Source organism: Penicillium robsamsonii (genome assembly GCF_028829455.1).
Source record: "Penicillium robsamsonii strain IBT 29466 chromosome Unknown utg000002l_segment0_segment0, whole genome shotgun sequence".
Classification (NCBI taxonomy): domain Eukaryota; kingdom Fungi; phylum Ascomycota; class Eurotiomycetes; order Eurotiales; family Aspergillaceae; genus Penicillium; species Penicillium robsamsonii.
In genome coordinates, this window is record NW_026643220.1 from 3,006,455 (window position 1) to 3,021,147 (window position 14,693).

Genomic DNA, 14,693 nt, shown 5'->3' on the forward strand with positions numbered 1-14,693 from the left:
TTCTCCCATTTATATATCCACAGTCATCTTCATGATTGGGCTCAGCATGTGAACTAGCTTTGAACATGCCCCCTCTCCGTGCGCACACCAAATCCCGCAACGGATGTGATCAATGCAGAAGCAGGCGGGTGAAATGTGATGAGCAGGGCCCACCATGTTCAAACTGCACAACCCGCGAGTTAAAATGCACATACTTGAAAGTCGCCGCCGCTCGTCGCGCTACAACCCATCTTACCCCACCCAGCTCAACATCCAACATATCCCGGCCCCTGGGTGGCCATGGCTTGCCTAAAGCAGCGATGCCCAGTCCAGCTGGTTTACCAATCCCGGTCCCGACACCAATCCAAACAAACTCATTCGGCATCGACAACCTCGAACTAATGCACAAGTTTGCAACAGACACATATAAAAGTCTCTGCATCAGCGAATCAGAAATAGAAATATGGCAAATAACTGTCCCAACACTCGCCTTCAAACATGACTACCTGATGAGCGGGATCTTGGCGCTAGCCTCAATGCACATCGCAACAACATGCGAGCCATCAAAAATAGTATCCCAGTACTACGAAACAGGACTGCAGTACTATAATCGCAGCCTGACGCCATTTCGCAACGCGATCGATAACATCACGCCGCAGAATTGCGACGCAGTATTTGCGCACTCGATCGTCATGATCGCGATCAGTATCGCCTCACCTCGACTAATCGTCACGAAAGACGACTGCGCCAGTATCACAGAGAACATCGTGGTACTGTTCGAGTTGCTGCAGGGTGTGAAGAAGATCATGCAAGTCAGCAAGTCGTGGATCAAACTGGAGTTATTCTCGCGGGGCGAGTTTTGGAAGAAAACGCCGACCGACCTCGACTCAGATACAGAGGCTGCGCTGACACATCTGGCGGCGTTGAATGATCAGGTTATGATTGGGATTTACTCGGACCAACATCGCATTAATAAGGATGTCATTGCGCATTTGAGGCATTGTTATGCTAAATTTGCGCGCTCAGCAGATCCGGCGCCGGTTCTTGCTTGGCTTGCGCATGTTGAGAAGGGATTTGTTGATAGCCTCCGGTGTCGGCAGCCGTTTTCATTGCTTATTCTTATGTACTGGGGGGTTTTGTTGAAGGAGCTTGATGAGAAGCGGTGGTGGGCGCGGGATTCAGGTAGAGCGCTGGTTTCGGAGTTGTTCGAGGCTTTAAAGTCTGGAGATCCGAGGTGGGAGAGTGCTCTTGCTTGGGTGCAGCGGAAGATGGGGCTCTGAGCATTGGAGTGGTGACTGGGTCATCCGAAAATTTGGAACATAGTCGTATTCATGACCCATTGGACTGATACGTTGTACATATAGCATTTTTGAAGCGATTTACACAAACATATGGCTCCTTTCCTCTCGACTGGTCGGGACTGAAGAATTGCTGCCGATGAATGTGTACGTCAACAGCAGACATCTTTGTCAAGCGTCAAGCTTTCCCATATGAGATTGCCTCTGAGCAGTGGGATCTCTACATCCACTTTGCGACTAGACCGTACGGCAGATAAACCGCAACAACACGAAGGTCCAGATTACGGAGTAATTTGTTCAGTCACAAATAGCATGACACGTTCGAAGATTCCTCCACCTTTGTCAACCGTATCACCAACGGCATCCACCAACGGCAATGGGGCGATTTACCGATAACCTGTCATATTTATAGAAGCATTCTCCCCCAGTCATATGTTCTGTTTTTTGGGGATCGACGCAGTTCAAAAAGCCAAAGGCGCCAGCGGCAGGGACGATCAGCAGTATGTGGGCCACGCTGACCCTACTCCGTACAAGACATTAGCTCTAGCGGGCATTAGCGGGTCTTTGCGTAGCGGTTTTATGCGGCTGACAATAAAACTTGACAATTTTAACCAATCTTCATCTTCTCAACTGGGGTGGATCCTACGGGGAATACGTGGCCAATTCATGGCCACTTCAGTCAATTGGAGCAAAGAGTAGCTTGAGTGTATTAAATCTGCAATAAAAACGGAGTAATTCAACACATATTCATGTGGTGGAGTCTTATACCGGAAAGGTATAGTGAGTGTTTCAGCTGCCACGCTTGGTCCACGGAGTCTAAACTAGACGTCTTGGAGTATTGTTTAGTGTGTCGTATATTTTTAGTCTCACCTAGTCTCTTCTACAGACCTAAAAGCTGAATTTTCACCCCCGCTGTTGATCCAACCCGAATTTGGCATTCATTTCCCCTCTTGTTCACATTTAACCGGTAGATCCCCCCAGGTCTACTCTTCCAACAAGTCTAAATCATACATATAATGGCCGAAAATCCAACCTGCGTCGTCGAGGAATTCACCCGTACGCTATTTGACTATGTCATCTGCGGCGGCGGAACTGCAGGACTCGTCCTTGCGGCGCGTCTCAGCGAGAATCCCGATGTGACCGTAGGCGTTATTGAGGCAGGCAAGTATCGCATTGGAGATCCGTTGGTTGATACTCCTGCGGCCTTCCCAAACATGTTCGAGAATCCCGACTATGATTGGTGTATGTATACGACACCACAGGTAGGTTGATTCTGTATTCCATTGCATCTATATAACATTGATTTGCTAACTACTGGGGTTATAGGAAGGTAACCGTGGCGTTTCTCACCATATCCCACGGGGAAAGCTCCTCGGTGGATCCAGCGGCATCAATTATATGATGTACGTGCGAGGATCGACGCAGGACTACGACGACTGGGCAGAGATTGTAGAGGACGATGGTTGGTCTGGAAAGCAGATGCAGCAATATATGCGAAAGCACCAGGTATGATCTCAGAATTTGCATTTTCCAATTTGATTCGTTCCCACAAACTGACAAAATGAATAGACTCTCGAGCCAATCGATGAATCCATCACCGATCGCTCCACTATGCCACTCGTAGGCGAGTTCCACGGCACGAGCGGGCCCGTCCGTACTGGCTTCAATGATACAATTCCACCAGTGGAGAACGAGATCATCAAAGCCTGCGAGGAAGTAACCGGCATCACAAGCAAGCCCACCGACCCATGGAGCGGCGACCACATCGGCTTCTATCACACCCTCGGCGCAGTCATTCGAACCGGTCCGAACAAGGGCAAGCGCAGTTATTCTGCACGAGGATACTATGAAGCGAACCGCGAGACCCGCCCGAACCTCAAAGTCCTCTGCGAAGCCCTCGTCAATCGTGTCGTACTAGACGGCAACAAAGCCACCGGCGTAAGCCTCACACACGACGGAGTCGAGTACCAAGTCTCCGCACGGCGCGAGGTAATCGTCAGCGGCGGGACAATCAAATCCCCTCAGATCCTGGAGCTATCCGGCGTCGGCGACCCGGAGATTCTTAAAGCCGCCGGCGTCGAGTGCAAGGTCGCCAACAGCGGGGTCGGCGCAAATGTCCTAGACCACGCCATCACCTTCAGCGTGTTGGATGTCCAGCCCGGCGTTGTTACACTAGACACCCTGGCCCAAGTGCCAGAGGCAATGGAAGCTGCTGGTAAGCAGTATGCCGAAACCAGCAATGGGCCACTCAGCTCGGTCTGCAGTATGCAGGGCTTCTTCCCGGCAAAGAAGATCCTCTCCGAGACAGAGCTGGCAGATATCATCCATAGCATTCGCGATATCAATCCGACTAGCGCGTTTCACGCGAAACAGCTCGAGCAGACTATCGCGCACCTTGAGAGCGACCACTCTGCCAATATGCAGATTGTTAGCGTGACAGCTTCCATGGACCCGAATGCCATAGGTCATCAGGGCAAGATCATTGAGCCGCGTTCAGCTGATCAGCCGGCTGGTTTGACCTTGGCGCTTTGTATACAGTACCCTGTGGCTAGAGGGTCTATCCATATTGAGAGTGCGGGTAAGTAACAACTAAACACATGTCCCTTCTATACCCAATCACTTCATATACTAACACATCCAGACCCAACCAAGCCCCCCATCATCAACCCCAACTACGGCGGCCACCCAGCCGACGTCTCCCTCCTGGCGGCGTTCCTGCGCTGGGGTGATAAAGTCGCGGAATCCAAGCACCTGGAGTCGTCAATCCTGAAGCGCAGGTACCCCAAGCCCAGTGTCAATTTGCAGGACATGGATACGGCACGAGAGGCAGTGCACGACCTCGTTGCGGGTGAGTATCATATCAGCGGGTCTGTTGCTATGGGAGATGCATTGGACAGCAGATTGAGGGTGAAGGGCGTCGAGGGACTGCGTGTTGCGGATGCATCAGTGTTCCCGAATAATGTTTCTGGGAACATTGCTAGTAGTGTTTACGCTGTTGCAGAGAAAGCTGCCGATTTGATTCGCGAGGATTGGGATTTTAGGGCTGGCAAGCCGACTATGACGTAGGCTTGTTGATATTCTGGTTAGCTCTGCTGTTTTATATTTGGAGAATTACTTTACAGCCAAAAGGATATTAAACCCAATAAATAGGAGCAAGCTCATGAGGTGAGTCCCTCCACATATTAGGTCCTCATAGATACACAGCTTTGATCCGCTATACGAAAAGTCAAAGTGGGCCTACTTCTTCTAGACCGTGAGTGCTAGGGCCCAGTGAAAACGGCTCGGAATTAATTACAGCCTCGATTCCGACCCGTTTTTCTCGGGGCGATATCGGGAAAAGATAATAGATAGAAGAGTGTACATTTTACCTGTTGGGTTTACGAATCGGAGGATATTCGGATGATATATAATTGCGCTAGTAATTCTTCGTTGTTTGGTCGCGTGCCCCATTTCTCGGTGCATTGTCTTGCCGTATGGGGGGCGAGAGAGAAGAGAGGTGATATTGTGAAGTATGTAGGCTTTTTCCAGGATACTCGGGACTTTTTCGGAGATGCAAGTATCAAGGGATAGTTTCGAACCAGCAAGGTTTTGGTAGATATTCAAGCTTTATATATGACTATGATATATAATGTAGACTAAATAAGATCAAACCCACTAAGAGGCGCTATTTTCATATACTTAGTCACCTGATCCTCTCATCAAATCGTAGACGCACGTGCAAAAGAGCTGTATCCGCTAGTCCCAGGACGGAACAAGAAGCTCTCGACTCTTGACTGCCCGCTTTATTTTGCTTTCCCTTTCTCCCTTACAATTTTCTTCTGATACTTTTCTTCTGATCTCTCCCAGTCTCTAACATCCTCAATTCCAACCTCTTCACATCCGACAATGTCCAGCCAACCTCTCCTCCAAACCGCTCCGGGTAAGTCCGACGACACTTCCAATCCCAACAGCTTAACAGCTCAGCACAAGAGACAATTCCACCTGGACCCCTTCCCCTCACCACGGTTTTTATTGGCGTGCGATCATTCGACTTCTCCTATGATGTAGCTGTCATTGCAGTGTTGGTTGACGTGCGATCATTACGTCGACTCACCGCGATAACATCCACCAGAAACAAAACGATCGCACTCGTCATCCATCCCCACCCCCACCACAAGCCTCCAGTCTTCACACCGAGCATATCTAACATTTAAAAGGCAAGCGAATCGCCCTCCCAACCAGAGTCGAGCCTAAAGTCTTCTTTGCAAACGAGCGCACCTTCCTCTCGTGGCTGAACTTCACCGTCATCTTAGGCGGTCTCGCCGTCGGTCTGCTTAACTTCGGCGATCGCATCGGTCGCATTTCCGCAGCCCTCTTCACCGTTATCGCCATGGGCGCAATGATCTACGCACTAGTGACATTCCACTGGCGGGCGCAAAGTATTCGTCGGCGCGGGCAGAGTGGTATCGATGATCGATTCGGCCCCACAATCCTCGCCATTGCCCTGCTTGCCGCTGTGATTGTTAACTTCATCTTGCGCATTCGGGATGGGCAGATGAACTAGGATCTGGACAGATACGATTGTTGTTTGTTGGCAATTTTGAATCGGGGTTCAATCTCTCCTGTTCGGCCATCTGAATATTATACCATTGATTACGTTGGCCCATTCACTTGTGGCTCATTCTCGTTCGTTCATGATTTATTTTGACTACTATGTCTGTTTTATGTACTCATTTGGCGTATGTTGGTCTGCTTTATGCTTGTGAGGCCAGAGTGCCTTGTACGTTCACATTCTCGAGTCGAGCGTCTGTCTTTTCTGTTTATATTGCAATTGGCGTTTTTGGGGATATTGTGCTTGTCTGACGAGCATAAAAAGAATGAACGAGTGAACTTGAAGTGAATCCCTTGCGTCATCGATTTATACATACACTCCGTCGATCTCTCGGGCAATTCGCATAACCTTCTGTCAACATATATATCCCTGGATAAACTCAAAAAGTTCCAATAATCTTGCTTAACCAGCATAACCGGGGAATTTTGCCATCCAGAGACTACCCTAAGTAAACTACTGCCAAACCGACCCTTTACAATCCCCGGAGCGCAAGCACATTGATTGTTATTACCAGTCTCGAGGTCAATAACCCACTCATCAACAAAAACAGGAACCTTCTCACCCATCCCTCGACCCCCTCACATCAATGTAAATAATTACCGCCAAATCGCCTAGTAATGGCCGCATCAAACACAATATTACTACTCAAAAATCCCTGCACCTGACTAGATTGATGTTGATTTGTATTCAAGCCACCTAGCAAGGTTTATATTGTGACTTGCTAAAGTATGTTGGGCAATATATTCATTTTGGGTTGGTTCGTTGGTTAGAGGTCAATGAGGGTGTTGGTATATATTGTAGTGTGTAGGGCGCCAAGGGGTGTTGGTGTTGATTGGGAGGGCAGCGAGTATTAGGAGGGTGCGCGAGTAGTTATCAGCTTTTTAGAAAGAGAGAGTTTTGATAAGCGATTTGCTTTGGGTTAGCAGAAGCAGGGGATGTTATTTTTCATTAGAATGCTAAACTTTGGGACAAGATAACAGTTTCCATGAAAGGATTTTTATACGTCTATATACAGCATGTTTATATGTAGACAGTGTATGCTACATAGGTACGTTGATGGATTACCACCTGTGCGGACTCCAAGCGACGCTGGAGTGTGGGAAACGTGGGGAATCGGGTAATCCCTAGCACATGTTGTGTGTCTGTGTACAAAGAGTACTCCGTACCATGTGGGTTGGGTTACGCGTAAAGCATTGGAGTCCACGATGTCAGGGATGAAACGAACAAGATATAAATCGAGCGAAACGGATGTGAGTGGATATTTGAAAAGACGGGGAAGAGTTAGGGTTATTGTGATCAGCAGTTCAGTTCGGAGTTCCAAGTTGGCGGGTTGGCCCGAGAGAAAATTTGATCGAAAGTCCGATCTTAAGAAATTAGGTCCATAAATGGCTAGAATATAGTAAAATACGCTATAAATAGGGGCGATATATAGTGGCTAGATTGTAGTTCTCCCTCAGAACCTGGGGAAGAATTGCCCCTTGTCCCCAGTTCGATGATGTTCCACAACTTTCCATTTGCTTTCTCAGCCACATCCGACCTATATGGATTTGGGAGACGTGTACTTTTGTGTTTTCCACATGTAATCGAGGCGCAATCAGAACCAGTTTACACCCGGTTCGCCCCCCTGCAAGTTTTTAGAGATATAAGATATGATTTGCTGGGGAACTGCCAGATCGTAGATACAACTGGCTTAGGCAGAAACACAAGGCCCAGCCCATAGTCTTGGCATGTTGGATTTCTTTGGGTATGTTGGGTATCGGTGTATAGGTGAATTAGTGAACAGGTAAATAGTGAATAGGTGAAAGGTGAAAGGTGAATGGTTAATAGAATTATGTTAAGATAATAGGCAGGAATACTATGGAATGTATAAATAAATAAATAATGACGTGTCGCAGATATTTGAGACTGATCCAAAGAGGGTACATGATCTGCCCATATAATTTGTACTTGAAGAACAAGTATCACATCATAACTCCACTCCCTTTTTTCCCAGTTCCCCATTATTCTCTCTTTCTTCTATTCCCCTTTCCCTTTCCCCTTTCTCTTTTTCCCATTCTTTCCCCTATTCTCTTTTCCTCCCCCTATTCAACTTTTCTTGTATTCTCCTCTTAATAAATTTTTACGCCTTCCGTAATCAACCGGTCGCGCAGTCGACGTCCATTCCTTTTCCGTAATAACGCATGGACCACCTGCCACCTAATCCAAAACCATCTCTATGCACTCACATGGCATGTTCAGCTTGCTTCCCTGGCCCTCTACTATAGGGAATAAGGTGGAAGAGGTCAAAATGCTGGCCCCAAATTGCACAGATATCAATACTCTGCTGCCACTCAAACGCAAACGTTCCGACTCCCACGCGACCGATGCGCCCGTCCCGACGAAAGTCTGCCCGGATTCGATTGCTACGCGCCCAACTCCCGTGATCGCAACTGAATCGGTCCTGCCCCCTTCTACTCCAACTGTCTCGTCAAACCCACCGGTCGCATCCGCGCGTCCGACGGCGCAGGACGCCGTCGTCGCCGGACCTAGTGTGACTCGACTTCGGGAAACCATCACCGCCCAGCTGAGCTTGGAGGTTTTGCTCAAGCACAACGAACTTCGTCTCATTGACCAAGAAATCGCCAAGTGTCAAGTCGCTCTGGAACAGTTGCGACGCTGTGGCGAAATCCCGTATCCTGGATCCCGTGTTGCGGGTGTCTCGCCGGATGTGAGCTCGGGAACGGGCGCGTCAGTGTTGGCACCTGGAAATGGTCCGGCGCCGATGTCGCCTGCGCCGTGGGGAGTCACGGAAGGCCCGTACGCCCGTCACTACGCACGGTGGTTGCTTCCCGATCCTCGCTTTGACGGAGGTGACGTCGACTCTGGAACGCTGGCAAATTCGCTGGTTGAAGGTCGGTCGACACGCGGGAATCCTGGTGAGATGGGCATGCTGGCGGGTAAGTCTCGTCCCCAGCGTGGCTCAACGGGCGCGAAGCACACTGCACTGTCGGCTGGTTACCCCGTGGTCAAGGAGAAGTCTGGGCCGATGCTCATCCGGCGCAAGTCGGATGGTGTCCTGGTCAAGCTGGTCTGTCTGGACTGCCGGCGCGATAACTTCTCCAGCACCCAGGGATTTATTAACCACTGTCGCATCGCACACAACCGCAACTTTGCCAGTCACGACGCGGCTGCCATGGCCTGTGGTCAGTCTGTTCAGGTGGACGACGCCGGGATTGTGGTCGGTGGCTCTGCTGAGCCCACTGCCAATCCAACAACCCCAGGCTACGTGCATCCTTTGATCCGCTCTACCCACGTTGCTACAACCCCTTGGAAGTCTCTTCATACCTCTAAGGACTTGATCACCCCCCCGGAAACCGACTGCCGTCTCCGTTGCCACTCCTCCCTCGACTGCTGAACCGACCTCCCGACGACGCTCCGAGCCCATCCGACAGCCTCCGAACCCCCAGTTTTTGGCTTCTCCTGCCACTCCTCATCTGTCCGCTCTCATGAAATCACGTGGTGCTGGTCTAGACATGGACAAGTTGGTAGAGGAATCCCGAAAGCCGGTCGATCTTGCTGGTCTTTTCGACGATGACTCGGAAACAGATGACGCTCGCCCGTCGGCGGGAGCCAGCCATGCCTCACTTGGTGCTCGCGCCGGTCGCCAGCCGATGCGCATGCCTGTTGGTCAAACCGCTGGCGAGTCGGAGAGCCGAAAGGCCCTCGACCGCGCACACACCCCACCCACCGAGCAAGCGACCCCATCGCGCCCTCAGTCCTTTTTGGACATTTCGCTCGCTGGACAGTCTCAATCACTGCAGTCCCGGGAATCGGACAGCCTGGATCATCAAAACCTCAGCCCTCACGCCATCGAATCCAACCAAGCTCCCAGCTTGGTCAGTGATGATGAAGATGACTACGAGGCAGCCTCTGACTCCGACAGCCCCCCACCATCCGAAGCAGATGAGCAGGAGCAGGAGTTCCGCCACATTCAGGTTGAGGACGACGAGCGCGCCACTGCCCCGTCAGCTGCCGCCGAAGCCAAGCCGGGACCTTCCCTCGCAAGTCCTGCGCCGCAATCCGGCCCACCTCTGTCTCAGCCTTTGATGCGCGGTCGCTCCAACAAGTTATCGTCCATAGTCCCGTTCAGTGACAATGGCGATCAGCACGTCGGCTATCTCCATTCTACTTCCGCGGAAAATGCCGCGAAGGCCAAGCGTGCTGCCGAGCGCAAACCCAATCCCTCTAAGAGGTGAAATCGCGAATTCGCGATATCACTAATCGTTTCACCATTCGTCATACGAGAAAAATTACTAAAAACGCCCCTAGGGTACAACACCCTAATATTAAACGCGCCTCGATCCGATCTGTACGGCTACTGTTCACCCAGTACCATTACCGTTCCGACACCTCTCATCTCCTCTCTTCCCTTGTTTTCCCTTCAACGGTAGACATTGCGTCTCCCTCCGCCTCCTATTTGTCTCCTATTCGCCATTATTTCGACTTATCCCCAACCCCATCCGTCATGTCGAACAACAATTCACTGGAAAACCGGCCATCTTGACGATAGCCCGTGATGCATGGATTGTATGATCTGACGAATTTCTTCTGTCTCCCCTACCCCCCATTCTTATTCTTGTGATGCATGCGTCTCCCCTGTATCTGATATCTGCTTTTAATCAAGACTTGACGGCCGTGAATTTGTACATAGCGATGAGTTTAAAACAAAATGCGACTGGTTTGGCATAGATTATGGTTTTGAATACGTTGGTAGACTTCAATAGATCTTGTGTCAGCTACAACGATGTACTTTGATACCAAGTGCTTGTAATGCTCTGAACTATCACGTAATCCCGTGCGAGGCATCTAGTATGGAAGTACGAAGAAGTACGAAGTACGGAGTATACCATACAGATCTGCAACTAGATTTACACAGATGAAGGTTATATCGGAATCTCTGGAGGGTATTAATGCATCCTGTCTCTTCCAGAACTCTTTCTGCTATTTTATTATCTAGCAAGTGTGGTATCTAAGCTCTGCATACGAGATAACTAAGTTTTAGAGAGATAGTTCATAGTACAGCGAATTATGCGGAACTGAATGATAGAAGGGTGAATTATGTATTACGATAGCGATATTCCTGCAAGAATCGAATATAATCTTACGGTAAAGAAGGTTTGCACCCTGATGCCATTGTACACAGTATATGAGCGACGAATCATGTCGCCAAAGGACCTAGTGACTGTGAGGTCTCTCACTTTACTTCTTACAATATTTCCGGAAATCGGTGTCACCAAATGATGATCTATATAGCCGTACTGCTTCTGGGATGAGAAGGGTACTTAGTACTATGTTACCAGCCAGTTCCTTCCTTAAGTAAAAGAGTGCATTTTAACTAGAATACTAAGTACAGAGGAGAGAAAGAAAGGAAAGGAAAACATTGGTGGAATGACAGGATTTATGGGTCCCTGCCCTCGATAGTGCAAACCATGCAAACAACAACCCACTTGCTTAGGACGTCCACCTAAACAGGAAAGAACCAACACGGTCAGCAACGGCAGAATACTTGGATCATCACATACTTGGATCGTCACAGAGGCTACCGAAGACGCATCTGGACGGAGACGCCGAGAGATGGTGAAACTGCGAATTGCGCCCGGTCGAGTTCGCGCCAGCACGCGCGGGCGAAGGTGTGCGAGTAATGACAGACTGGAAGACATGGTTATCTGGGGAGGGTAATAAGAACAAAAGCAGAGAAGAAAAAAGAGAGAAGAAAGGGAAAGTCGGGCTCTTAATGCATGCGGGGAAGACGATTTGCTCCAAGTTGGCTTTATGCTTGACGTTATAAAATGATATTCGATTAGCTTGTTTACATACTATTTTTTGACCCACAGCAAACGACCCCGTCAAGAACAAGACAAGACCGAATTCCGCTACTCTTTCAGGAATAAGAGGCAAACCGACAGGAATCTAGGTTGCTCCGTCAAGGAGAAGACAAAGCCGAACCTCGCCACCCTATCGAGAATACACTAACAACAAGTGACTCCATGATGGACAAGACAAGCCGAAGCCCACCACCCTTTCAGGATCAGACCATCTCATCACCCCTTCAGGAACAAGACAAAGCCAAAGCTCTCCACTCCTTCAAGGGAAAGGCAAAGACAATCACAAATGGCCTTCTTCGATTAAGGAACTGAGACTTCCCCTAAAAGGCAAAGTTTGCAACTTTTTGGGTGAGACTGACCGAGTGGAAGATTGAGGAGGCACGTTCTCGCAAAGCATACGCTCTCATTTGACGGGTGATCGCGACCCTGATGGGACTGAAAAGGACCCACCGTCAGAATCGTCACCACTGTCATCATCCTCATCTGCTCCTCCCTGCATCGCAGCAATGCGGGAGAGGTGCCATCTCAGCTCCAAAAGTTCTATCGAAGGCAATGGTTGTTTCTCCTTGTCGTTAGTTCTCACCGTGAAGACATGCCCTGAGCTAATTACTTCCCAAGTCTCCATATCGAAAAAGTAATTAAATCTCCCGGGGCTCGTGGACGGTGGAGTTCCTAGATCCATGTCTCGGACTGCGGCAGGTGGCATTCGGTCATTCCTAGCGATGGTGGCGCTTCGGAAAGGAAGCCAATGAAATGCGATTCGCATTTCAGTTTCTTCTTCGTTGGCCGAAATTGGCCGGAATGCAATGAGTCCGCGGTCCCATTGATCGTGAGCTGTGAGATCCAGCGTGATCAGGTTGCATACCCGCTCAGTGCTCACTAGCAAACCACCTGGCATCAGGGCTTGCTCCCATGCATCGACCTTTTCTTCGGACCAGAAGGTGCGAAGAAAGTTCCAGACGCTGTTTTCATCATGCTCGTCCCGCGTGGTTCCATTGATCCTATTGGGTATAATACGGGCTACCTCAAGCGATGGTTCTCCACGGCAGGTCAGAACACATCTAGCCCCCTCACGATCTGTCACTGTCACCCTAATGCTTTCCTCGGTCTAGAAATCAAAGAGGTCAGCAGTGTTCTATAATGAATACTCCTGACAAACTCACGGGGTCACCAGCTGTCTTCTTTCGCCGACCCCTGCCCTGGGGTACCGGGATTCTGGACTCTGACCGCAAACGAACAGCGGTACTGGCTTGTGCCGGAGAGTCAGATCTACCACGATCACCACGTTCAGGGCGTCGGCTCGAGATGTCAGCAGCGGCACTCCTCTCGCCGCGTGCGCCCACATCGGGTCTGGTTTCCAGTACCCTGGGTTGGCCAGGGCGAGGTGCTTGTCCATCACTGGCCCCTGATTGAATAAAAGATATTAGTTCAATGATACAAGGGCGGGGCAGGTCTCGTGAATACGCACAAATTCTCGGAAGATTGTATTGAGAGAAATCAACCAGGAGGTGTCGAAGCATGTGTGGGTTCCGCTCGTGGCCTACAAGGACCTCCAGGGCCTTGATGTCAGCGAACCATAGACCCAGCGCCTTCACGCGTGGGATCCTGTGGTTGCCGAGAGCGACACAGATACGATCAATCAACGATCGTCGGTTGGGATCCGAAAATTCGGAAAAAATGGTTTCAGTATCGTCGGTCATATTATGTGATTACGAAAAACGATGATTGAGTACTTTAAGGATGGAGAAAGGAAAAAGGAAGAGAGAGAGAGAGTTGAGGAGAACTTCTAAGGTTGAAAGCTACTGCCCGTTTGGGCATCGGGGTGTATCCTTGGATGGGAAAGAACACAGTCGTTCTTTCCACTTGACTTGGATCAAGAGATGTTTAATAACAAATGAGGCGAGGACTGATTTTCCAGTCGCAGCGCCTCCATTTACCCAAAGTATACAAGAAGAAGAGTCCGTCTCATCAAGCACTTGAGATATGGCTTTTGTTCAAGGAACCAGAAATTGGTCCCTTCGGTCCATTGATTTTAAAAGAAGAGGTAGTCTAAGTCAGGCATTCCAGGAATCGCTAGCGACGTTTTTAGATCGTGCACACTCTTCTGTCTTGTTGTTCCAAGCCGGCTTCCATAGCCTTTCGCGATAATCTTGCTCACTATTAACTTGAGTACGTTTCTCCCTATAATGTAATTTGGATCTCCTGGGCTCTCATACTTACTTACACACACTGTGATGATCTGCATTTAAAGCCCAGAACAGAAGAATCCTGTTCCAAAATCATATCTTTCAATCAGTAGATCCCATGCGGCGTATAAGAAGACTTGAAGTATATCTTACCGCACGAGCACTTTTGAGCCTGAGAGAAGTGGGCTAGGTTTTATAAAATAAAACAATGTCTAGCCTTAGGCCATATATCGGAACTGCTTATTAAGCGTTTGTAGAGTGAAGGGATATTTGAAAGGCTCGGAAACATAGTTTCGAGCTACTAAACCGAGTGGCCTGTAACAAACGACTCAGTACGTCGGCTAAATTAGTCCCTCGATATGATACTATAAGAAAGAGAATTGCGGAAATGGCCTTGACTATTTCTTCCTATTCTAGGTCGTTCTAACATAACCCTATATATAAGCCTTAGGCTGCAGCAACATCCTCAATGTCTATGGATATCCATATATCCTCTCCGCAATCCTCAATTTTGTGGAAATAGTATGCCACCCAATATCCTATAGATATTTAAGGATATCTAGTGTAGACCTTGACAACTCCCATGGGACTAAAAAGTTTTGGTTCCATAACCTGGTCCCATATAGTCCCACGCTAGCATAATCGCAAACACCTAATTGATTCCTATTCACGTAAAATCTCGTACATACGACCATAGGGTGTGGAAAACAGGGCTTCCCGTCCGCTCAGCCGTACTTAAGCCACACGCCGGTGAGTTAGTAGTTGGGTGGGTGAC

At 49.2% G+C, this 14,693-nt stretch overlaps 6 protein-coding genes across 6 annotated transcripts; 5 read left to right on the top strand and 1 right to left on the bottom strand.

Moving 5' to 3' along the window:
* Nucleotides 1-65: 65 nt before the first annotated feature.
* On the top strand, nucleotides 66-1,259 carry N7447_004391 (Zn(II)2Cys6 transcription factor domain-containing protein; the record flags this gene model as incomplete). Its single annotated transcript, XM_057228666.1, has 1 exon — nucleotides 66-1,259. The coding sequence occupies one exon, from the start codon at nucleotides 66-68 to the stop codon at nucleotides 1,257-1,259; it is 1,194 nt and encodes a 397-aa protein (XP_057088007.1).
* Nucleotides 1,260-2,293: 1,034 nt separating this feature from the next.
* N7447_004392 (GMC family oxidoreductase) lies at nucleotides 2,294-4,343 on the top strand (the record flags this gene model as incomplete). Its single annotated transcript, XM_057228667.1, has 4 exons — nucleotides 2,294-2,539; nucleotides 2,604-2,783; nucleotides 2,847-3,855; nucleotides 3,919-4,343. 4 exons carry the CDS (start codon nucleotides 2,294-2,296, stop codon nucleotides 4,341-4,343), a joined length of 1,860 nt encoding a protein of 619 aa, XP_057088008.1.
* Nucleotides 4,344-5,162: 819 nt separating this feature from the next.
* Nucleotides 5,163-5,820, top strand: N7447_004393 (putative vacuolar transporter chaperon Vtc1; the record flags this gene model as incomplete). The annotated part of the gene is made up of 2 exons (XM_057228668.1): nucleotides 5,163-5,196; nucleotides 5,474-5,820. The coding sequence occupies 2 exons, from the start codon at nucleotides 5,163-5,165 to the stop codon at nucleotides 5,818-5,820; spliced, it is 381 nt and encodes a 126-aa protein (XP_057088009.1).
* Nucleotides 5,821-8,098: 2,278 nt separating this feature from the next.
* Nucleotides 8,099-9,262, top strand: N7447_004394 (uncharacterized protein; the record flags this gene model as incomplete). The annotated part of the gene is made up of 1 exon (XM_057228669.1): nucleotides 8,099-9,262. One exon carries the CDS (start codon nucleotides 8,099-8,101, stop codon nucleotides 9,260-9,262), a length of 1,164 nt encoding a protein of 387 aa, XP_057088010.1.
* Nucleotides 9,263-9,353: 91 nt separating this feature from the next.
* On the top strand, nucleotides 9,354-10,103 carry N7447_004395 (uncharacterized protein; the record flags this gene model as incomplete). Its single annotated transcript, XM_057228670.1, has 1 exon — nucleotides 9,354-10,103. One exon carries the CDS (start codon nucleotides 9,354-9,356, stop codon nucleotides 10,101-10,103), a length of 750 nt encoding a protein of 249 aa, XP_057088011.1.
* Nucleotides 10,104-12,135: 2,032 nt separating this feature from the next.
* On the bottom strand, nucleotides 12,136-13,432 carry N7447_004396 (uncharacterized protein; the record flags this gene model as incomplete). Its single annotated transcript, XM_057228671.1, has 3 exons — nucleotides 12,136-12,840; nucleotides 12,896-13,137; nucleotides 13,201-13,432. The coding sequence occupies 3 exons, from the start codon at nucleotides 13,430-13,432 to the stop codon at nucleotides 12,136-12,138; spliced, it is 1,179 nt and encodes a 392-aa protein (XP_057088012.1).
* Between the last annotated feature and the right edge of the window lie 1,261 nt (nucleotides 13,433-14,693).